This window comes from Paroedura picta, chromosome 3, assembly GCF_049243985.1.
Source record: "Paroedura picta isolate Pp20150507F chromosome 3, Ppicta_v3.0, whole genome shotgun sequence".
NCBI classification, from domain to species: domain Eukaryota; kingdom Metazoa; phylum Chordata; class Lepidosauria; order Squamata; family Gekkonidae; genus Paroedura; species Paroedura picta.
The window spans coordinates 125,311,306-125,335,288 of NC_135371.1; the positions used below are offsets into that span (position 1 = coordinate 125,311,306).

Sequence of the window (23,983 nt, forward strand, 5' to 3'; positions counted from 1 at the left end):
GAAGGACTTTATTAAGGTTCACAATCAGTACAAACAGAAAGAAAGACAAATGCATAATGCCACAGACAGCTCCACAGTCACAGCACAGCGCCTATAGACACAAGTATTCAATGGCATTCTTCTGAAGACTGTTATGTTTGGGTGACAGAATAGTGCAGAGATGCTTACGAGCAGTCAACTATAATAATGCCTCACCATTCTACTTCCTACCCCTACCCCTCTAAACATAATAAACTGCAGCGGCTGTCACTGAAATAGCCTAACACAGAAAATGCACATTCTTGCCTTTATCAGGCATTCAGCACTCTCTCTTTCTCTCTGCAGACATGTACTAGTAATGTCTGAGCAAAGTAGGACAGAAGATTCTAATCTGTCTTGACTCTAGTCTAATCCTTACAACTGACAATAAATTACTCAGACACTAAAGGGATAACCCACCTGTTGAATGCTTTATTGCCACCTGTACGGGCAATAAAAATGAAAAATGGGTACTTCCTAAGATGAATCTTGCTTCATACTACATATAGTTCAAATGCATAGTTTCCTCTTCTTTGATTACCAGCAACTTCCTCTACCTCAAGTGGACCATTTGCTGTCTACTAGAGCCTGTTCCGGCAATTTAATCACTCTCATGTTGTAGCATTCCCTGAGATGGTAAGGTGAGGGGAGGGTACTTTAAGGATTTTTAATGGAATTGGAAGCCACCTATAGCCACAAGGGAAAGGCAGGGTATAAATATTTAAACACACACAATAAGATCCAAGCAATGTCAACCACTTGAAAATGTTTCCATAGTCCTGCAGTCTCCTTGATAACCTTATTTATATCAAGTTCTGAAGTCTATTCCTCTAGAAAGTGGCTTGAGATGAATCGGTCCAACAGGCTGAACTAACATCAAGTCAAGTACAAGAACAGCCAGTGTAATTTGCAGTTAGAGTGTTGGACTAGAATCTGGAAGACCCATGGAAGTTTGCTGGATGACCTTGGGTCAGTCACACATTCTGCCTAACCTGCTTAACAGGGTTGTTGCTGTGAGCATAAAATGGATGATGGGAGAATGATGTAGTAAGCTGCTTTGGTGCCCACTGAGGAGCAAAGAAGGTTATAAATGTCTAATATTCAGCCTGGAAGTTTCTAAGAATACTGAATCTGGAAGAATTGTTGATGGTCATTCAGGAAGGAAAAGTATTGATGGGGATCATTTGCAAACGCAAGCTCCACAATTACTGGCTTCCTTACTACTCGTTTTCTCAGTGTTATCAATTCTACAGCATTTGGCAAGAAAATAGATTTAAGAGCTGACGTGGAATTAACGGTGCTCAAGAATCAAACATAATACTTTCTGATCAAGCATAAATACAGCCAATAGTGGTCCACTTTGAAATTCTTTTTAAGGTTTTTTTTTTAATTGCATGTCTTGATTTGAATAAATGCAACCAATCCCAAATTCTGACTAATGCCAAGTATAGCAAGATCAACTTCAGCTAAGAGCCAAGACCAGTTAATACGGCAGAGCTAACTAGAGAAACCCTTAACTTTCAAGAAAGCCAAGCACAGGATATCCTGACTCATTAGCAGCTGCTGTACAAGAAAGCTACACCACAGCATAGAACAAGGGTGCATGCTGTGCAAGGAACAGCTCCATCTAGATTATGCCTTATAATAGAGTCAAAACATTTATATTGGAACACTTACAGCACTCTTAGAGCAAAGCACTACGGAAGTAAAAATATATCACTTAAACAGTGTTCCCTATGAGCAGTACCAGCGTGCACTGCCACACACATTTTTAGCCCTTACAGCACAGATTTTCGGACTAACACAGGCCAGGAGTCTATGAAGCCAAGGAGGAAGAAAGCAGCAACTTTGTGAATCTAAACAAAGAACAGACATAAATTCACGGAATTTCTATGGTGGCCACAGTGTGTGTGTGGGGGTGGAATCAAAAACAACGCAGCATGAGTTATCTTTGCATTCTCATTCTGACTGGATGTGATAGATGTGGGGGACAAGGATTGTGGGCATTATAGCTGCTGGGAGATTTCAGCAGGCCAGCTTCCATGGATCCTCCTCAGCACAACAGATGAGGCTCACACACCAGGTTCGTGTGTGCAATATTGGTGCTGCCTACTAAACCCAAAAGCATGAGTTTCTTTGAGCCAGGCAATTATTACAAGTTGCATGGTGCAGGCGAGAGACTCTTGGCCATGCCACAGAGGTTGTCAGTGTCTGAAATAGCCTGTTGGGGAGGACTGGGTTAGAAAGGGGGGGTGCTTTTGGCCTTTAACTGATTTTCCTGTAGTTTAGAAGTTGTCCCCAAAATCTTTCACTCATGCATTAGAGGTCCCCCAGTAATTTCACAATAAATATTTGCAATACAACTTAAGGCAAATTATTTTTTTCTTTTCTACAAACATAGTATCTTCTAACGTTCCATCCCACATCCAGTGCCTCCAAAGTAATTTCTGTGTTCTGCTATCTGAAAGCATAAATACAATTTTTGCTTAATTTTTTTTTTTTTGTAATTTATATGAGTTGTTTTTGTTGCCTATTGTAAGCTCTCTTAAATTGTGGGAAAGTGATATATACAATGTGTACAATTCTAATTAGTAAAAATAATGTAAAAGACAAATGTTGAAGGATGCAGTGTTTGCTTACTACCAAGTCAGCGTGGGTAGGGTTGCTGGTCTTAAGGGTGCCACTGGACTCAAATTTGGTTTTGCTGCTTCAGACCAACATGACTACTCCAGCTGAAAATATCTCAAAAGTCTTATAGAGAATGTTCCTACAAGCATACAAATTTGAAATTATGTTGGGGGTAGGTTGCACCTAGCATTTTGCAAAGCTAAAGACAAACATGGAAACACAAAAATCACTTAGCACATATTGTATTAACTTTTAACTGTGACCATGGGCTGTAAAGTAAATGGAGGCCAAACTGGATAGTTTTACTTTGTGTTGCATTCATTCATGCACGCTGGCTTCCTGGTCCATTTATCAGATACTTTTCTTTAGCTGCATAACAAACGCAGAGAGGTGTTTATATCTGTGCTGGTCATACTACACAGATTGTTGTTTTGATTTTGAATTTTGCTTTTGGAACAGCAAGGCTATAGACAAAATTTTTCTACTTGCATATTTTATTTCATTACTGTGGCGGTTTAAATAAATAACTTTACAGTTATTGTACTTCTCCCTCCACTTCTACCCTGTAAGTAGTGTTCCCTAAAACTGTGTAAGTATTCACAATAGTCAAATGTAGGTTCACTCACAACTTTAATGCTAGTAGCTCTTTTTGCCCACAAAGTCTAATTTTTGCTCCCAATGCTCCAGTTTAGAGGAAACACCTGACAGAATACACAAGTGTAAAAGGAAAGAAGTGTAGTTGAGCTTTCAGTATACATACTTCACTGTTATCCCACTGCGGTCCTGACCCATTGCAGTCCTGTTTTCAGATATTATTGTGTATTCTGCATTTCGCCTAAAATTCAGCAGTGAGTTCATATACATGGAAGAGTGTGCACTGGCCTTTCTGAACTTTCAAAATTATTTGTTCTAAATAAGCAGAATAAACCACATTCAGAAAATTTATTTTGACTGATCACATATTCCATCCTTACCTGAAGCAGAAAAAGCAAGCCAAGAGAACTGAAAAATCTGGATGCCTAAGGAGTAGCATAAGGCTTGTACAAGCCCTACTCTAATTGAAGTATTTTTCTGAAATAAGAATTTGTCGTGAAAGCACCAATGTAAAGCTAGTTCCAAGTGGTTTCTAGAGACCACCTGGGAATCTCATTTCATATTGAGCAGCAGAAAGAATTATATAGATATTTTCTAAGCTACTGATACAGGGGATCTGGCAAGTTATAAGCAGTAACAGCAAATCTAACTGATCTAATCTTAACTGGAGTTCTAGTACCAACAAATAAACACACATATCTTTTATTCACAAAGATAGCATATGAAATATCTTTTAAGCATACATAAAGAACTCCCCTACTACTAGCCATTATGGCAAGAGAGACAGAAAGTAAACAGGGAGTACAACTGAATTAAATACTGGCTTGGAGATGCATGTGCTGGCCAAAAGGGCGAAGAGAAAACATTATACTTAATTTACGCAAAGCTGCTATTCAAATCAGACACCTCATTTTTGTACTGGCCAAGAGGTCCACAGAAATCAGCGTTATCTAAATTAAATCTTCTTTATAAACAAAAGACCTAGCCAGTGTAATGAAGCGTCTTAATCCCATACTGAAGCCTATTTATTTATTTATTTATTTATTTATTTTTAAGCTTCTATACCACCGCTCCCAGGAAACTGGCTCGCAGCGGTTTACAAGAAAAAATAACATAATATCCAATAAAAACATATAATTAATAATCCCTTAAAAACACCCCCCCAAAACTACAGAAGATGGCGGTATCCAAACTTCGTTTAAATGATTGAAAAAGTGGCTGGCAGATAAGAATGGTATAGGCTCCCAGCACAGTCTAGTACTGTGCAAGGGGGGAGGCTAGCGGGAAGGGGGGACCCAATCACATACCCCGTAGCCCCTACCCGGCCTCAACCAAATGCATGGTGGAAGAGTTCTGTTTTGCAGGCCCTGCAGAACTCTGCGAGTCCTGACATGGCCTGCAACTCATCTGGGAGCTTGTTCCACCAGGTAGGGTGGAACTTTTCCACAATTGCTTCCATTTGGGGGTACCCCAAGTTCAGAAGAGAATTGACTGCACTATTAGAAAGTTTTGAAAGGGCTAATTCTTTTCCATGCATAATAAAATACTGACCTTTCTCTGATCACTGTCTGTCAAACAGGGAAAATATATCTAACAGGCAAGCCATGTTTTCATGAAACATGCAGGTCTTTAACTATTTCACTTTATATTATTTTTCCAGTCCATAAAATTCAAGTAAATTGTCCATCAATGCTAATATGTATACGGGGGGGGGGGGGAATAGGGGAGGATCGAAGACCATCCCAAACATCTGTTCTATGTTCGGTGTGCTTAGAAAGTGTAACTCTGTTTAGGATAATAAAATGAGAGTCTAGTAGCACCTCTAAGACCAACAAAGATTTATTCAAGGTGTGCAAGCACTCGAAAGCTCACGCCTTGAATAAATCTTTGTTGGTCTTAAAGGTGCTACTGGATTCTGATTTTATTGTGCTACTTCAGATCAACACGGCTACCCATTTGAATCTGTATAGAAGGATCAATTATAATCTCTGAGTCTTCAGATTTATTTTTCTCGATGAATGGAACACAAACTACACAACATAATATATGAATATGGTTATGCTTAAGAATCACTTGCACTGAAAACCAAGAACAGCAACCAAACAACAGCTTCTAAAGAGAATCCATAAAGATCAGAGATAAGTATTTAAAAAGTAACAAATTGCTTCAGTCACAGCACATGCAGACATACGGCCCTCCATACCAGTTACCAAAGTCTGCAGATAGCAAAGATCCCATGAAAGAAGATGGAAGGAATTTTAACAAAGATAAAGATATCATCCTAGAAGTGGTGATAAAACTGTGAAGGAAAAAAAATATACACTGCACATATTTCAGAAATTCTGCCCAACACAAATTTTATTATAGGCAAGATTCCTCTCAAAGACTACAGAATGTTCTTATTCTACAAAGGGAGACTGCTTCTGCATTAGTAGTGCAGAATGTGCAGCATCAAATTTAAAGCACATTTATCTTCTGCCCTGGACTGCATGGTCTAGAATAATCCCACATTCACTATTTGGAATCAGTCCCTGGCAAAATAATTACCACAGGAAAGTAATTTCTCTTTTATATGCCTGGGTGAGCCTGAAGTTAAGAATGTGAAGATTTGATGCAAGAGAAGAGCAGGTGCCATTTGGAGAAATTAGAAGAGCAAAAAATTGCTGGATGAAAAATAATCCTAACCAAGAAAGCCACTAGAAGTGGATGATGAATTAACTAGTATGTCTATTATGGACAGGAAATCCAACAAAGAGGAAAAGGCAAAGGAGGGAGAAAACTGTAAAAATCCATTTTAGAGAAGGAGGTGCAGAGCTCATGTGAAAAGGCAAGAGTTCAGGCAGTATGAGCTTTAATATGAGCAGGAGAAGTACAGAGTTCTGAAAAATCCCATGTTATGGAGTGAAATATTACGGAAGGCCCAACATCTCAAGCCAAATCTTAGTCTTCCTCTTTTGGCCTGGCCAACTTGAAACCTTGTTAAGAATGTATGTTTCAAGTCTCTGTATTTTGTAACTTTCAACAAGGATTATACAAATCTGAGAAATGTTTTGCTAAGTTTATCAATATTTTTGAATAAGTTCAAAACATGGGAGGCCTTAAGAAAATGGCAAAAAAAAGTTCTATGATATATATTTCACCTATGGGAAATGTAAAGCTCTGAGCTACATGACTAAGCGGCAACATGCACAGCAAAGTAAAAAACATTTCAGGATGTACATCCCATGGCAACACAGTCCTAAGGACTATGCTTTGATTTTTCTCCCTGGCAAGGTTTCTGATTCCTTTCAAAGAGCACAGGAGATTTTGCTGATTTAACTACACTCACAGGCTGTAAAGTCACCCATCAATCCAGACTAGTGAATCTGAGGATACAAAGTTTGTGTACAAGGAGGCACTTTTCTAGATAAAGCATCCAATTACTCTGCACTGTATTTAATACAAAGTTGCATAAAAGTGATTCTAAATTTTAGTGCTAAAATGGCTGAGGTATACCTTTTAAAAGTGAAGAAAGAAGAAGTTAGCCAAAGTGAACAGTAGCAAGCATAAATTAAAGTGCTCAATAAATTATATTAAACCAAGGGATTATAACAACAAGGTTTTCTATCATTTCAATTTAATGGAAAAAACTCTAGCTTATTCTAACTTACATGTGAAAAAGTTATATAAACCCCGCATACTAAACCAGACTACACTTAATTGAAACTGCCTATGACACATGAGTTAAAGGAAACATCTTTATTTTCCTATTTCAAAGATGTTCCAACTGATAAAATTGATGGCATTATACTCACATGTGAGGATTCTGAAAAGGAACTCCAGTTGGGTTCAGAGTAAATTTTGTTGTGGATTTGAAAGGTGGATTTGCAAAGTTCAGCTTCAATGCTCTGCGCTTACCTGAGAGGAAGCAAACACAACAAAATCTTGTAGGCAAGAGAACGAAGATTATACTGTTCTGAGAGCACCTGAAATAATCTAGGTATCTTCCTTACATGTAAGAACATCTCATATCATCATTACATATATTACATGACAACATTAGTCACATCAGCAATAGAACAGCCATGGGGTAGAGCTCCTTTGCATTATACTGAATTCAGCCATTAAGCAAGCCACAGCTTCTCATAAGACAGCTCCTTTGCAATGCAGTTGTTCTTACCCATACAATAATATTAAAAATAATTACCAGGTACTGGTATTTTTAATATTAATATTTTTGCATTAAGGGTACAAAAAATATATCTTATTACTCTCAAGCAGCAAGATGTGCCATGCAGGCTCTACATGGCCCATTATGCACGGCCGCCGAAACGGCGATTTCGGGTCACGTGGAAAACGCGGAGGGGGAAGACGCGACGCATACCGGTTATGCACGGGGCGGGGCGCGACGGCGGCAAAACCCAGAGTAACCGATTATGCACGCGCCGATCCGGGCGCCGCTTCTGGTTGCGCCCCGCTCACCCGGAAGCTGCGCTTTCTTCCGCGTTTCACTGACGCGGCTTTTTCGGCGGCATGCACCGAAGCTGCAGCCGGTTGCAGCCGGCTCCGTGCGTTATCCGTGATTTTAGTCGCCGCCATTCCACCCCGAATGTGCGCTAAAACCCCCGTGCATAATGGGTCCATGAGGTTCAACTTAAAAAATAAAAACAACAGACAGGGTCACATCCTTAGCTCCCATGTGAAATGCTAGAATGAGATGCAATCATGCTACAGATTTTGACTAAGAGGAATTCATTCTGTTTTAGCCTTTTGAAGAAAGAAATGCAGATGCTTATATGATTGACAGTACCTCTGTTTATGAAAGAATGAACATCTCTGCATACACAGAGAACATGTGTACATTCATGTAGATAAATGTAACTGCATTCCGCTACATGCGCATGTAAAAGAATGAGCATCTATATGCACAGATCTGTGAGTGCAGACAGTGCAAATGAACATGTACAGTTTTGTTGAATACCACAAGCAATTTAAAACTGGAAATATGGAACTTCTAACAAAAAAGGTTTCTGTTGCCAGCTTAAAAATTACATTGCACGCTAGCATATTTAATGATATAAATCAGGAGGAAAGAGTTTCCACAGCATAAAGATACTGTAGGTGACTGCCCATCCAGTGTCCACCATAGCTACACTACATGTTCATAATAAAACAACTGAACCCAACAAATATAATATAAATATAAATAAACACTTTCTGTACTATATGCTGCAATAAAATGTGCCAATCTTAATCCATGTTTACTGACTGCCTAGGTTTTCCTGCCTCCTTGCTGCCCACACACACAGCTTCCTGTTAAGGATGCAAGGAGCCCCAATAGGAAGAGTAAGAGGAATAATGAGGCAAAGTGGGACAGCTTTAAACATAGCAGGATGCTTCCCTTTAGCACACATCAATGCAAAATACTATTTTGTGCAGACCAATGGCTTATCATTAAGAGAAAGTCAGTACTGAATTTGGCCTTTTTTATAATAAAGAAAAAAGATCAGGCTTGACTAGCTCAACTTTTGCATTAGAATTTTAATTCAAATTAAAATGAATGCATTTTCTTTCTAGACTAGGGATGGGCTAGCATCCCTTTTAAAACCACTTATTAACATCTCTGAGCTTTTAAAGGAATGAGTTAATGGAATTTATTTCTAAGTAATTGTAGCATAAGCCTCCCCACTGATTTCAGGACATGCTGATTCCATATTTCCACCTAATGATGATGGCCCTTGCCCCACCCAACCTTTTACTGAAAGCATGATTACAATTACATCACAACACAGATTTGTAGAAATCACTTGCCTTCACCTTCAGAAGAAAACCAAGGGGAAAATTAAGATATTGTCATTAATCAACCAGACACCTCAGGAGATTTCCCTCTTAAAACACCATCTTGAGAAGCTGAAGGTCTAACTCTGACCAAGTAACTTATTGGTGCTTCTTGGTATCTCATGTGCTTTGAAAAAAAGTTACTTCTTTTATAGTACTGCCACCCTGTTGCCTTTGTTACTATATACATATATTACAATTCAACACAAAAAATTCATTTCCAGGTATGAAGATTACTGAGTAGTAAAGCTCTGACCCATATTGTGAAGCCATTCTTTAAAAGAATATTGAGTGCAAGTACAAACATTTCTCTTCCCCACATCTGCTACTTGGGGAAAGGAATGATGATACTGGAAACTGAACAGCGGGCCAGATAATAGCACAAATATGCAATCAGGGAGATTCCACTGGCTTCCCATTTATAAGTCTCCAGGCTTATGAAAATAAAGGAGATTAGGAACAGCAGAGTTTAAAAGCAATGACATTATCTTCAGAGTGGAAGAGTGATGAATTTGCAGATAATCATCAGACCCATAAGATACAGCCTACATATTTGCAAAATATTACCCATATATGTCTAGGGACAAACTTTCTGGAAACAGTCAAGACATGGGGGGAGTATTTGGGGGTGAGTATGGAAATTTTGGGGGGAAATATATGTAATACTTTCCTATTAAACTTATTTTGCTGCTTTAACAACACCAGATGCATGATGTATAACAGCATATAAAATAGTAATTGTCAGATTTACGGAAAAAAATTTCTACAAGCTAAATTACTTCTAAGTACTACTTTTCCCCATTGAAAAGCTGGAAAAATATAATCCATAGAAAAAAATGGAGGGGGGTTATTCTTCCATCCCACCCCCTCACAGGCCTTAACATCTCTAGTTATTTCCAAGAAGGTAGGGACACTTTCCAAACAATTCTTTGAAGTTCCAAATTGGATTAAGAACTTTCTTCCATCCCTGAATGCAGGTAGCCATGAAATTACTATTAAAAATAAACACAAAATCCCAGTTTCACTACATACTTCCTGGTTTTGGTATCCTAATTTGTACTTAACAATTTAAGTGGCACAGCCTGAGCTAGATCCAGCAATCAGCTACTGTAACAATGGCAGATATTCAAACCAAGATCACCGATCTTCTTTGCTTTCTATAGCCCCCACAAGTTATTTCGGATCCAAGAGTGCTGATTCCCGGGAATCAACTGTCCCAGAGGCAGAAGGAGCAAGAAGGAAAGTAGAGAAGACCCATGATCGTCTGTGCTCTCTACTGATGCATCAGTGGACTGAATGAATTAACCACTAATCTGAGTAATTTGATATTGGATACACACTATATGTCAAGCATAAATTACTATCCTCAGGTTAGGATACAAACACAATTACTCACTGACAGAGATTGATAACCCTTGCTTTTCCCTTGGAAGCCAAAACAATGCCCTGACAAGCATAACATTTAATACATGGTTTTCATCACTAGTTTTAAATCCTAAGTGCAGCTTTAGAGAAATAAAACATTTGAAAACATGTTTTAGGGTGGTTATTGGGTATGTAGTATGCTACATGCAACCATTATCCAGAAACAATACAAAGATTGTCCATATCCATGCTTCCAACAATGTTCTACATGAAATCAGTAGGGTCACCAATGACAGATGGTTGAGAAAGTGCTATTTTTGAATGCATGGCCACTTAGCAAATTCGGTTCTAAGTGTGCAACTGATGACTTCAAAATTAGCCACCTGAACGTATTATATATTCTGCTGCCCACACATCCTCATTCTCCTTTCTGAGGATAGCTCATATGTTTTTCAAGTTACCTTCTTTTCAATGAAAACATATGAAACATAAGTGAGGGTAGGGGAAAATGAAAGGTACAGAGCTATAGTATAACAAACCATGTACTATGAGTCCTTTGAATGGATCAAAGGAAGTTTTAGAGTTTTTCAAAGCTGTAAAAAATATGATTTAAAAAATTCTTTGCTTGTCATGAAAAACAAGGATCTTTTCAGACAGTGACGGTATTTGACCAATACAAGTTTTAAATTAAATAAAACTGATTCTAGCTTTCACAGCTATGGGTAAGGGCTTAAGACACCTCAATAGTGTGACCTAATGACTTTTCAACCAAAACAAAAAAATGAAGAACTATATACAGTATATAGAAAACATTCCACCACATCACCACCTTCGAACCAAGGAAGTTACTAATTTCTGACTTGATTCCTGTATAATGTGAACAGCTTATAATGTGAACAGGTAAAGTGAGACACCATTGACTGGGGGATTTCTTGATTAAAAATCTGGTCTATATGGAGCAACAAAAATTTTCATAGAACGCATAGAACGCAAAAATAGTATTGTAATATATATCTTTTAATTTCAACATAAGTACAATTTGCCAGGTGCCCCCAGATGTCCCTCCAAAAGGGGGAGAAAGCCAGAGTATATACCCTGGGGAGAAAGCCAGGGTATAAATGAAGTAAATAAATACTGTGGTAAATAATAGTTGCTGCTGATTTTGTGTAATTTCACAACATTTATCATCTGAACCCTCCTGTACACAATTAGCTGAAAGATGTAACTGGTGAGAAGAATTATTATTCAAAGAACTGTTTCATAAAACCAGTTTGTTGTTTTAGCAATCAATGGGCTGGTGTTTACATAATGCCTGATCTTGACTGGTGTTATATAACTAAACATTTCACATTTCTGGTTAGCACAAATGGCAAATTGGTTTGCTATTATATCTAAATAGGCAAAGTAATATTTGTAGATGGGGAAGATGGGGAAGAAATGGAGATAGTGACAGATTTTATTTTCCTGGGCTCCAAGATCACTGCAGATGGGGACTGCAGCAAAGAAATTAAAAGACGCTTGCTCCTGGGGAGGAAAGCTATGGCAAATCTAGACTGCATCCTAAAAAGCAGAGACATCACCCTGCCAACAAAAGTGCGTTTAGTCAAGGCTATGGTATTCCCAGTTGCAATGTATGGCTGCGAGAGTTGGACCATAAGGAAGGCTGAGCGTCAAATAATTGAGGCTTTTGAACTCTGGTGCTGGAGAAGACTCTTGCGAGTCCCTTGGACTGCAAGGCGAACAAACCGGTCAGTCTTAGAGGAGATCAACCCTGACTGCTCTTTAGAAGGCCAGATCCTGAAGATGAAACTCAAATACTTTGGCCACCTCATGAGAAGGAAGGACTCCCTGGAGAAGAGCCTAATGCTGGGAGCGATCAAGGGCAAAAGAAGAAGGGGACGACAGAGAATGAGGTGGCTGGATGGAGTCACTGAAGCAGTAGGTGCAAACTTAAATGGACTCCGGGGAATGGTAGAGGACAGGAAGGCCTGGAGGATCATTGTCCATGGGGTCGCGATGGGTCGGACACGACTTCGCACATAACAACAACAACAATATTTGTTCTTGCCCTTCAAACCAGGATTGCAATCAGCTTAAAACTGCATATTGTACATTCATACTGAATCATGTTTGCAAGCAAAAACTTTGCACCAAACTTCAAAACATCCATGAGCTTTTAAAATTATTTTTAAAAATTTCCATGAGCTGACAGACACATAAAGCATCTATAATAAAGACTGCCAGTTTTCAGATCATAGTCCTAAAACACACTCAAAAGAAATTACATGATCAACAAATCAGCCAAACTGACATCCAAGTAACTGTATTTGGGTCTAGGGTAAACAGCAGCAGCATAAAACAGTTGTAAATTAATCACAAATCAATACATGCAAGTTTGTTGAGCCTTATCAATTATTATGTATAAATAAAAGGATGCAAATCAGTGACACTCTTTTTCACATTATGTTGTCACAATTGCCATGCATCCTTGCTGTGAGGACTGTGATGCACACTTCCACTCATGTTTTTACAAGTCATCTACTAAACAAACCCCCTCCTCAAAGCAGAATCCTGCTTGAAACAATCTGCTAATCCTAGAGGGAATGATCAAGTCACAAACCGAAGAATTCCAGCTACCGGCAGAACACAAGACGACAAATGAAAAGGTAGCAAAAGCAGAAGTCATAGTCTAATGCTGTCTTTCTCAACATTTTACCATTGAGAAACCCCTGAAACATTCTTCAGGCTTTGAGAAACCCCAGAAGAGGCACAATCATGCAGAATATGAATGGGAAGCGTAACTGTGTACATGCCCACCCAGGGCCCCTACCCTTCCCACCTCCTCCAGGCCCATTTTTAGCCATTTTTGAGGGGGATAGGTCGACCTTACCATATATGATCATTTCAAGTTTAACATATTTCAATATATATATATAAACTCCCATCCATTCAGGGAACCCTTCCACGCCCACCAAGAAACCGCAGGGTTTCACAAAACCCTGATCTAATGCAAGCATCTTGTTTACAAGAGCCACAACTCAGACAACATGTCCAGGAATAGAAACTTCAACATCCTTTGAGCATAAACGATCTGCAAGAGGCTCATAATTTTCTACAGCAACCAATCTGCTACCATTACAGGTGTAATACAAAGTTAAAAACACCATGTTATCAATTCTTTCTTCCACGGTTGTTTTCCATACAGTGAAGAGATTTTGTAGTTTCCCCATTACTGGAGCAACAATAGGGGTTCTGCCTGGCATGTTTCCCAGGAGTTTCCCTACCCCAATCCCCTAGCAGTGGCTACTACCATCCCCGGCCACTGGAGGCTTCTCAGTTTTTTCAAATTGACTCTAGCACTTTCTTATTGCGATATAACATTGTAAAAAAAATATAACTGGTTCTTGGAATTCCTAGTTTTTGAGGACTTTTGTTTTTTTTAAAGATTGTCTCTGGCCCCTCTTATTCCATCAGTAAAAAGTCTCAAACTGGCAATGGTGCAGTGATTTAATGTTCAAAACAGATTCCCAGGTATAGTCCGTTTTCGATATCTTCATCAGTGAATTCTCAATATAATAATAACTCAATTTTCTCAAATGTTTTTATGATTGTTGGAAATAACTTAGTCTCTTATAATGTCTCGGGCATATAGTTCAATCCCAAACTGGTATAATATAATATTGTAATATCCAAATTTGTAGGGGTCTACTAATATTAACATCACTATGTATAATTCCTCTATAGAGATATCGAAAATGGACTATACCTGGGAATCTGTTTTGAAATTGTTTTGAAAACTGTGATATTGTTTTGAACATTAAATCCCTTCGCCATCACCAGCAATGGGCCTAGATGGGGTGGAAAGGGGAGAGGTCCCAGGTGGTTGTGTACACAGCTATGCTTTCCAATCATATTTTGCATGATCACACCACTTCTAGGGTTTCTTGAAGCCTGCAGAATGTTTCAGGAGGTTCTCAGCAGTAAAAAAAAGTTGAGGAAGACTGTTGTAGAGACATGACTTTCCCCTTATGGTTCCTTATATCACCTTGAAAAGTCAGAGTGGCAGCTTGGGAATGCTACTCCACATATTAATCACCTTAGAAAACCAGATGGCTACAGTGGTTTGGAGAATTTTTTACTTTTGCAATATGATTGTCTACTAGGAGATACCCCTGTAGAGTTTGGAAGCTACACTAAATGCAGAATGCTGAGGCTAGAATGCAGGACTAGGCCAGCTATTGGAGTATGTGACCTGTTACTATAGTAATTACACTGGTTACTAATCCAGTCCTGAGCCCAATTCAAGGTGTTGATTTTGACCTTTAAAGCCCTAAATGGCTTTGGAACAGGGTATCTGAAGGACCATCTTCTCCCATATGTTCTATCTTGGAATTAAGATCAAAGGGAGAGGCCCTTCTGACTGTCTCATCAATAAAAGAAGTTCATTTGGTGGGTATGCGAGTAAAAGGTTTTTCAAAGGCAGCACCACAATCAGGGTGATGCACCTGGCTCCATCACTGTCAATCTTTAGGAGGCATTTGAAGACAGTTTTATTTAGGACTGCATTTCATTAATTTACTGGCAGCTCTAAATTGTGATTTGAAATTTTAATGTATTTTATGTATTCTATTTTACATATGTTATCCATATTTTAAACCTCGTGTTCCATAAGACAAAAAGGACACTAACATCTCCACAAGGGAAAGCACTAGAGACTTGCTTTTTAAAAAGAAAGCTGGTTATTCAGAGAACTTCAGGCATATTGGTAAACCAATTTATCAATATAATAATATTCCAGTATATATTTAAAAAAAAGAAACATCTTCCCCAAATGGCAGAGGGAGAGAATTTCTGCAATGGGCCAGAGTCAGGGAGAATAGCTGCTATGTAGCCCAGAAATGTTCTCACCCAAATGGTAGCTATTCAGACTATACATTCCCAAACTTGAGAGCCAAGTGGATTTGAGAAAGATCAAATAAAAGCCAGGGAAACCCAAAAGGTGCAGAAATGTACCACAATACCTTAGAAATGGCCACAGATACTGATTATGCACGGTGGCAGCCGGGCTGCTGCCACTTCCCAAGTACACATGGGGGACAAAATCCGCCAGCACACATGGACTGCATGCAAAACTCTGGGGTGGGAAAGGTCCGCCAAGCCAGCAGTGCTGGTGGGGGGTGGGGGGGCACAGGGATCCCACCGCAGGATGCCACTATCCCACCATCGTGGGGGTGTAGACATGCCCCGTTTTACTCCGCAGCACTGTGAAGCCAAACAGGGCGTTTTGTTTCCCTGCAAAGACACCGTAGGTGTGGGTGAGGAGGCCTGCCCCAGCTGGGTCTCTGCTGGCCACCATGGCAGGACAGGGAACACAGAAGAATCTGCATTCCCTTGCCATGGGCCATCGGAGCCCCTCATTCGGGCCAGGATGGCAGCAATGTCATGCCTATGCAGGGATTAGCCCAGCTGCCCTGTCGCTGCCAGCCTGGCCTTTCTACGCTGTACATAATTGGTCTGAGTCTGTTATCTTTGCTTTCTTACAGCAACTGTTCATATAAAGTCAAAAGACCATACTTTTTCCTGAAAATTTCCAGTGCCAGAGTATGCCAATTTAGTTATGTTGGGGGGGGGATGTGTCCCAGGTTGGTTTGAAAATAATAACTCTGATAAAAACTACAAGTATTTGAAGAAGAGCAACAAAATAAATACATTCCCTTAGGAGACCCAGTAGTGCAATGATGGGCACAAGATGAACTTTTTTGCACCTCTTGTAATAGTATTCCAAAGACTCAATCAAATTCAAAAACTTATCCTTAATTCTTTTTGAAAAGATCATATTTCTATTGACAACCATTTTATTAGAAAATTTCAAACATAAAATTCCAGCATATATTACAGAATACCAAAGTCATTTTACAAAACATTTCATTATTTTAGATTAGATTACAAATGCACATCTAATAACTTCAAATAAAAATGCTAAATGTGTGTAGTCTGAATGAAATGTAAGATTTCTTATTCACTATACTGAGTTTACCCAGTAAAGACATTTAATACCAATGCTATGTTTTGGTATCCAATAAAGATCTAACTAAAACATGGCAGGCAGTCATGACATAATGAACACAGCAATTAAAAATGAAAACCATAATACAATGGTACAATGGAAAAAAATTGTGCAGAGCTTCCATTAGTCATCCAAATATGGGCTAACAGTTTCTGACCTTTAGAGATTGTAGTGTTATCAGATGGGGGCTTTTTAATTTATTTATTTAGCTTTATTTATTTTAAAACTTTTTAGCCTGCCCTTCCCCAACGGCTCTGGGTGGGTTACAACAAGTAAGAATACCGTCTAATATTTCATAAAACCTGCATTAAAATCTAAACATTAAATTACTTATTAAAATTTTAATATTACAAAGTACCTTATATGATAAAGTATTAAAATATGTTACCATTTATTTCTTTTTAAAAGTTATTTTCATAACTCCAATGCTACAAAGCAAGCAAAATAAAGTCTGGCTCAGAACAAGAGATCGTAGCTTAGGCAGGTTCAATTCCTGGCACCTGCAGATAGCAAAGACTTATAAAGGCCCCCTGCTGCAGCACTAAACAGTTGCCAAAAATCAAAATAGATAATGCTGGCACAGAGAGACCAATACTAAAAGGCAGTTTTCTATGCAATTTAATGTCTAGAAGAAGAACATTAAAGTTCTGAAATCCAGGTGCACTTTGATATAATCATTGTTTTTTAAAATGTTTTTATATCAAACAGCTGAAGCTAAACGTTATCTTAAGCTGCTACTTCTCATCCAGAAAATTCTACTACACTTTGACAAAAAGCAAAAAACAAAACTCTCCTCTAAGTCTGCAAGATTGCCAAAGTAAACAGATTATTATCTATATATATATATATAACCAGTTTAGAGAGCGATACAGTGGTTAAGAGTGTCAGACTAGCATTTGGGAGACCAAAGTCCAAGTCCCTACTATGGAAGCTCAACCTTGTGCCTGTCATAACCTCTGAGTTTAACCTACCTCACAGGGTTAGTGTGAGGATAAAGTGGAAGAGAGGAGAATGATATATGCCACTCTAGGTCCTCTTAGGGAGAATAGTAGGGAATAAACAAATTAAATACATAAACTTCCACAAAAATACACCCAAGGCATATTCATGTATTAAAGTACTTCTGACAGATCTATGAAATTATACACAACAGTGTGACTTTTTGAAAGTAAAATGAAAAATGGAAGCTCTGCCCACATATTAATGCATGGCTAACCAGTAAGCTCAACAGTGGACACATTCCCAATACCAAGAATGATATACAGATTTAAAAAAACAGCAGAATACTATAAAACATATAGCTTACTTTGTGCTTTTTCACAGAAGTTTATCTGAAAGCCTAAAGCAAAAAAGATAAGTTCTAGTTCATTTACTGGAAATTACAGATTTGCATAACCTTTAAAAATCACATTTAATGTTGATTTTAAAAAATTCTGAAACACTTGATAAAAAGTTTTACATAGGCAGGATTTCAGCTTGAAGTACAAGAGGTTTCCAATAAGCTCAGCTTTCTTGATAATATCTAGGACCCTGTGGAAAAGTTAGAACTGTAATGTCCAAAATACCAACAAAGGAAAAGATGTCCAAACCAGGTCAACTACAGATGTCAAGTATTCGTTTGTTGCTAATCTAAAAAACATAGGTTAAGAACAAAAGGTGGTATTATGTTTTCTATAATCAAATAAAAAACTGAAAATAGGTCCAACTCCCTGGGCTGCTGTGCCCTGCAGCATCTTTTTTGGTTATAGGCATTTGAGATGTCTCAGCCAATAAAGAAGGGATCCTCACCCAAAGCCCTCTTCTGTCTAGCACTTCTTCCCCAACAAAAGAAGAGGACTCTGATTTGAATGCCTTGGCTCTCCCTGGACCTGTCTTTTAAAGCAGTGGTCCCCAAGGGACATCGCAGCCGCCAGAGCCCCTGCTCCTCTTGCTTTCCCGCCAGCACCCCTGACTCCCTGCTGACCACTGGGGGGCGCTGCCAGCAACAGCTGCTCAGTGACACACCGAGGGGGAGCCCCAGCCATGGCGGCCGCCGGAGAGCACCAAAGGCAAGCTGGCAGCGGAGTGGCAGGGCAGCCCCCGAGGCAGCAGCCAGGGAGGACAAGGAGGAGCTGCAGCCCGGTACCAACTGATCTACAGACCGGTCCTGGTCTCCGGACCGGGGGTTAGGGACAGCTGTTCCCCTAGCCACATTAGACCTAAGAGGTTCACAGCAACAGCCTTTGACTGGACTGGGGGACAAGCATGGTTTGCTCTGGAATTTTTGCAGCTGGGCCTCCAACTCTGCTGGACTTCCAGCATTTTCCTTACCCCTTCAATTAGGATTCAGACGCTAGAGGAACTGGAGGTGCCCCTAAACTTTAGGGGGGGCAGTGCTGACTAGCTGGCAGCCCCCGAGCAGCTAATAAGTGCAGGGGAAGTGATCCCAAGCTTGGACACAAATATAAAAGGGAGACTTCCCTTGTTTAGATCTGAACTTTAAAGGATGGGCACTGAATTGCACTGGCTAATTATGACTAATTATAATTGTACCTAATTCAGATTTATTGTTCACATGGTCCAAGCATTGACTTCAGATTTACAAGATAACTATAGACACAAACACAGTTTCTTAACATGCAAACTAAACTACTATTGCTTGGTTTACTTATTTTGAATACTTTACAATACTTCTGATAGCCGGGGGGGGGGGGAGCAAGCTACTATGCATAGCTCTGGCACACTGCTATCTTTCCACTAAAAGCCAACAGGGTCTGCCCCGGATTTTGTCATGTACACATGCCAGCCGGAGCAGAAAGGTTCCGCCACATTCCTCTGTGGAGGTGGGGGGTAACTTCCATGAGGGTGGATTGTGTGACAACTTAATCCCAACTTTGTGGAAGGTTTTAAAATGCTCAGTTCAGCTCTGGGGTGTCACGAAGCTGACATTGCTGGGACACCATAGGTGGCAGAGGAGCTGAACCTCGAAGGCCCTGCTCTTCCCTGTATGCACGGGCTTGTCCTGGGATGGCCGCCGATGGTGGTTGCAGCAAAATAGGGAACAACAAAAAAACAACATAGCCACAGAGCATCAGAGGCCCTAAAGTGGGCCAGGAGGGGGCTGGATCAGTATCAACATCGTGCACAAGTGGGAATTTGCCCTGCTGCCACATGAGTGGTAGCTTGGCGCTCCCCCCCCCCATGCATAATTGGTCTCTGGGTTACAAGATTTCCGTTTAGCAACGTTTGCACATTTTCAAGCATACCTTCCCATTTATTTAAATGAAAGCTGAAAATTCCATGATGACTTTGTGCCGAACGCCAAATTGTTTCTAACGTATGCTACTCCACAGGACGCCAGTTTACATAATCAAATTGTCCTTTTGGAACAGCTCTAACACTAGATGTACTTCAACAGATTCTGGTTCTAAGAGTGTCCAGCTCAATGTTTCTGGGAAGCTCAAAGACAAAACATGATGAACCAAGCTTTCTTGTATAACCTCAGCATCCGATAATTGCACTTACACTACCTTTAACCATGGAGCTTCATTAGAGCTGGTCACAGCTAATATTCAAAGAAACTTGTCTTCCATTACTATTTGTGGTGCAAAAATGGCCACGGATAAGGTCCCACTGGTCAAGAATACTTTATTCAGACTGTCCTAGCTTCTAACCTCAGTGACAGCATTGCTTATCTTACCTGACTACTCTGTTCTAATAGTTGGTATTTATTTAAATGAGGACTGTGGGCATTTCCACACATCTTTAAAAATAGCATTATGCTAGCTGAGTGGCGTAACGCTAAATATAATCGCACCTCACAGCCCATCCTCATCTTTTTGCTGTCTCGCTATACTCTGCCGCCATTTTGACCATCTCACCCTCCAGAAGTGCTGTTGGAAATGGCAGAAGAGAGCAACGCGATTTATATGCAACTCTCTTCTGCCTGTCAATCAAGCCAGGCAGCCAAACCCCTTTCTCCTTGTTTTAAATGGTCTGCGATGCCTGCTATATTTTTTAATTCACAGTTCTCTGTTGAAACGGCTATGCATGTAATCATAAATGCATAGCATAGTGCTTTTTGAATGCCACTCTCTTTTGATACTTTTGAAAGGGGCTCCGCTTGGTGGATGAGGGCCAGGCACAGGCTGCCGGCAAGAGTTGGGAGGCTCCACAGGGACTAGAGAGGGCGAGAGGGAGGGAGGCAGGGCACAAGCACGCTTGAGAGAGGGGAAGATCTTTATATCTAAATCGACGGACTGGCCTAAACTGACAGAAAACAAATAGTCTGCAGGCTTAAGAGACCTGCCTTGGTTTGCACAAAAACCTGGACCCAGCTCCCCCGCTCCCCTTCCCCTCCCTCCCTCCCTGGCCAGCTCAGGCGCAGTCTGTGTGTGGCTGACAGAGGGGACGAGGTCTGGGCACCGAGTGGCACCAGGCAGAGGAAGGAGGGAGGGAGGGTGCACTCTCTGGGACCTCCCCACTTCCCTGGAAAGTAGCCAGGGTTGGCTTGGAAGGTAAGGATCGTCTCCTCCTGCCCCTCCCAGATGAATCCAGGCCTGTCTCAGCCCCCCCCCCCCCCCCATAATGGCTTGTCTCCTTCTGAAGAGGACCTCCACCCCCTGGCCACTCCAAGGCAGGGCCCCGAGTTGCTGGGCAGCATGCAGGCTGGGAAAGGGCAATGGACATGAAGGGAGTTGTGCAGTGCCCGGAGCCCATCCCCTACACCCAGGTGACTTACACCTGTCAGCAGCAGTGGCTGCACGATGGGCTGGTGGGCGAGATAGCCAGGGACAGCAGTAGCAGCCACCCGGCAGAGAAGTGGTGAGAAGGAGGACAGAAAGGTCAGCCTCCAATTCTGCACCCCCTTGCCCTGGCAGGAATGACCCCACACCTGGAGGGGGAAGCTGCCACCGAAGAACGGATGGGGGGTGGGGGTGGAAGGGAGTGACAGGGGGCAGCTGCGCCTTGCTCTGGGCTTACATCATCTGGCTTGTCTTCGGATCCCCCCCGGGGCGGAGGTAGCACTGGGGCTTCTCTCAACGGCTTGCTTGGCGGTGGGGTGAGGTGGGGCCAGGTGGGTCAGTTCTTGGAAATTTTCAAGAAGCATGCTTTGTGTTACAACTTTTGGAAGAAATTATTTTATTTCTGGCATCAGCTGTACGCTTGTCCGCCTCTTTATTGCTCCAGGATGTAAGTCATTTTTAAAAAGTTGTTCCTATCCCCGGGAGAGGGGGACAGGAGCGAAGGAAGGACAAGGCAGGCACCTTCAGTGTGTTTGAGCCTCCATACCTTCCCTCTGCTAGTGGCCTGCTGGTTGTTCTCCACTATGTAGCACTACATAGGTTGGTGAATCCACATTTTGTGATTCACCAACTAGCACTTTAAAATGGAGGATGTAGCTGGAGAGTTACTGCCCAGACACTGCATGTTGCCAACATCATATGGAGGGGCTGGAAGATAATGACAATGAAAGGTAAGTATCTCACTATTTTTAAAGGGTGTGGAGATCCCTTGTGTTCAGTTAAATCTCACCCCTTCTCCACCTTGCCCTTCTATTGCACAAAAAAGATCATATAGGTTTAACTTTGGAAGCAGGAAAAAAGATACTGACACATTCCGTTCCAGCTAAATATCTGGCAAAGGGAGCTTTGCCTCTCAAAACCTCATACTCTGAAAATCTTAGTATTTTAAGGTAGCGATCCCAAACCTGTGGGCCGCGGACCACACGTGGTCCATCGACTAATTGGAGGTGGGCCGCGAAGGACGCCTTCTCCACCCCCCGGCCCTTTACAACACATTTGGGTGTCATTGTCTCCCATCACTCCCAGATGGGACTATCTCGTTGCAGAGAAACAAGCTCAGGGTTCCCATTGATTTGTCATTGTCATGAGTTAAAATTTCCATGAAAATAAAATGTTCCTTATGTTCATTGTTGTGATGTGTCTGCATCTTATTTTGAAGGGATGTTTAAACATTACCTTAGCGATCAGAGAGCATTAGGGCAGTGGCTGATAGTAGAGGAGTAAACTACACCCCCCCCCCCGGGCCTCAGTAAAATTGTCAAGCGTTGAGTGGTCCCCGGTGATAAAAACATTGGGGACCACTGTTTTAAGGTGCTACTAAGGACCAACACAGCTACTCTCAAAAACATATTTTCTTTCAGATGCCTGGGAAAAAACTTTCCTGGGAAAAAACATTTTTTAGCTACTTTCCTTTCCTTCCTTTATACACAGTGAAGGTTTGGAGATGAAAAGAAATATATGTACCAATTTAAATCCTTTCATATAAAACTGAACATATAGTACTCTCTAATACTTAACAAAAGAGGCGCAATCAATTAATGTTATGCATATGCAGAATGCTGATATATTTATTTCTGAATAGATACAATAGCAGGAAAAAAAGTTGTTTCAAATTCTATGAAACATTAGTTAAAATGTAGACTTAGGTATTGCTTCCCTCACTAGCCAGGCTGAGAAGATGGAAAAGTTCATACAAACAAGGAATTTAGAATTATGTGCAATTTTAAAGGAAAAGAATCTACTCTTCGACATTTGAAACAGAATGGAAGTACACTGAGCCTAATCACACATAAAATGACTTGTTATCCAGTGCTAAAAACCTAAACACCCTGAAGCTTAACAATATTCTAGTTGTATCTGAAGAACTGACCAATGATTCACAAACACTCATACCATGCCACAAATTGTGTTAGGCTTTAAGGTGCTACTGGCCTCTTGCACTTATCTTTCCTTGAAGCAAAGAAAACGACCACTAGTGAACAAATGCCGAAGATATATATTAGTTGAGGCCATCTTTGGCCACAAGGGAGCCTTAGGCAAACAAAGAAAAAGGTCAGACACATTTTTTGGAAGGCAGTGAAGAATACTCAATAAAATCTCACAGCATTGTAGTAGCATTATGGTGGTGGAAAGTGCAGTTAAGTCACAGTATAACTGTGACCTCCATAAGGTTTTCATATAACAACCTAGGTATTCCTTGGAGGTCTCCCACCCAAATATTTGCCATCTGACCCTGTTCAGTTTCCAAGATCTGATTAGCTTAGGTTATCTAGGTCAGGGCAATAGAAGTGTAGATGTTCCCAACCCTTTTAAAATATACTACATCTTTTCAGATCTCCATGAGCCTCTTGTGGCGCAGAGTGGTAAGGCAGCCGTCTGACAGCTTTGCCCATGAGGCTGGGAGTTCAATCCCAGCAGCCAGCTCAAGGTTGACTCAGCCTTCCATCCTTCCGAGGTCGGTAAAATGAGTACCCAGCTTGCTGGGGGGTAAACGGTAATGACTGGGGAAGGCACTGGCAAACCACCCCGTATTGAGTCTGCCAAGAAAACGCTAGAGGGCGTCACCCCAAGGGTCAGACATGACTCGGTGCTTGCACAGGGGATACCTTTACCTTTACATTAGCAGTTTATCTAAAATCTAAGACCATACCCTGATTTCAAGGGGTTTTTGCCAACCAGATTAAACGTTATTATGGAAATGAAAGGTTGC

General features: G+C 40.8%; 1 protein-coding gene across 8 annotated transcripts in view; it reads right to left on the reverse strand.

Moving 5' to 3' along the window:
• MAP2K4 (mitogen-activated protein kinase kinase 4) overlaps window positions 1–23,983 on the reverse strand; it is an 81,214-nt gene that overhangs the window by 47,861 nt on the left and 9,370 nt on the right. For 5 of the 8 annotated variants that reach the window (XM_077327576.1, XM_077327579.1, XM_077327575.1 and 2 more), the window contains exon 2: window positions 7,035–7,137. In XM_077327576.1, coding sequence (XP_077183691.1) covers window positions 7,035–7,137 — 103 coding nt within the window. Of the gene's footprint in view, window positions 1–7,034; window positions 7,138–17,795; window positions 17,829–23,983 lie in introns of all 8 variants that reach the window. The other 3 variants (XM_077327574.1, XM_077327573.1, XM_077327577.1) reach the window with 1 other exon arrangement.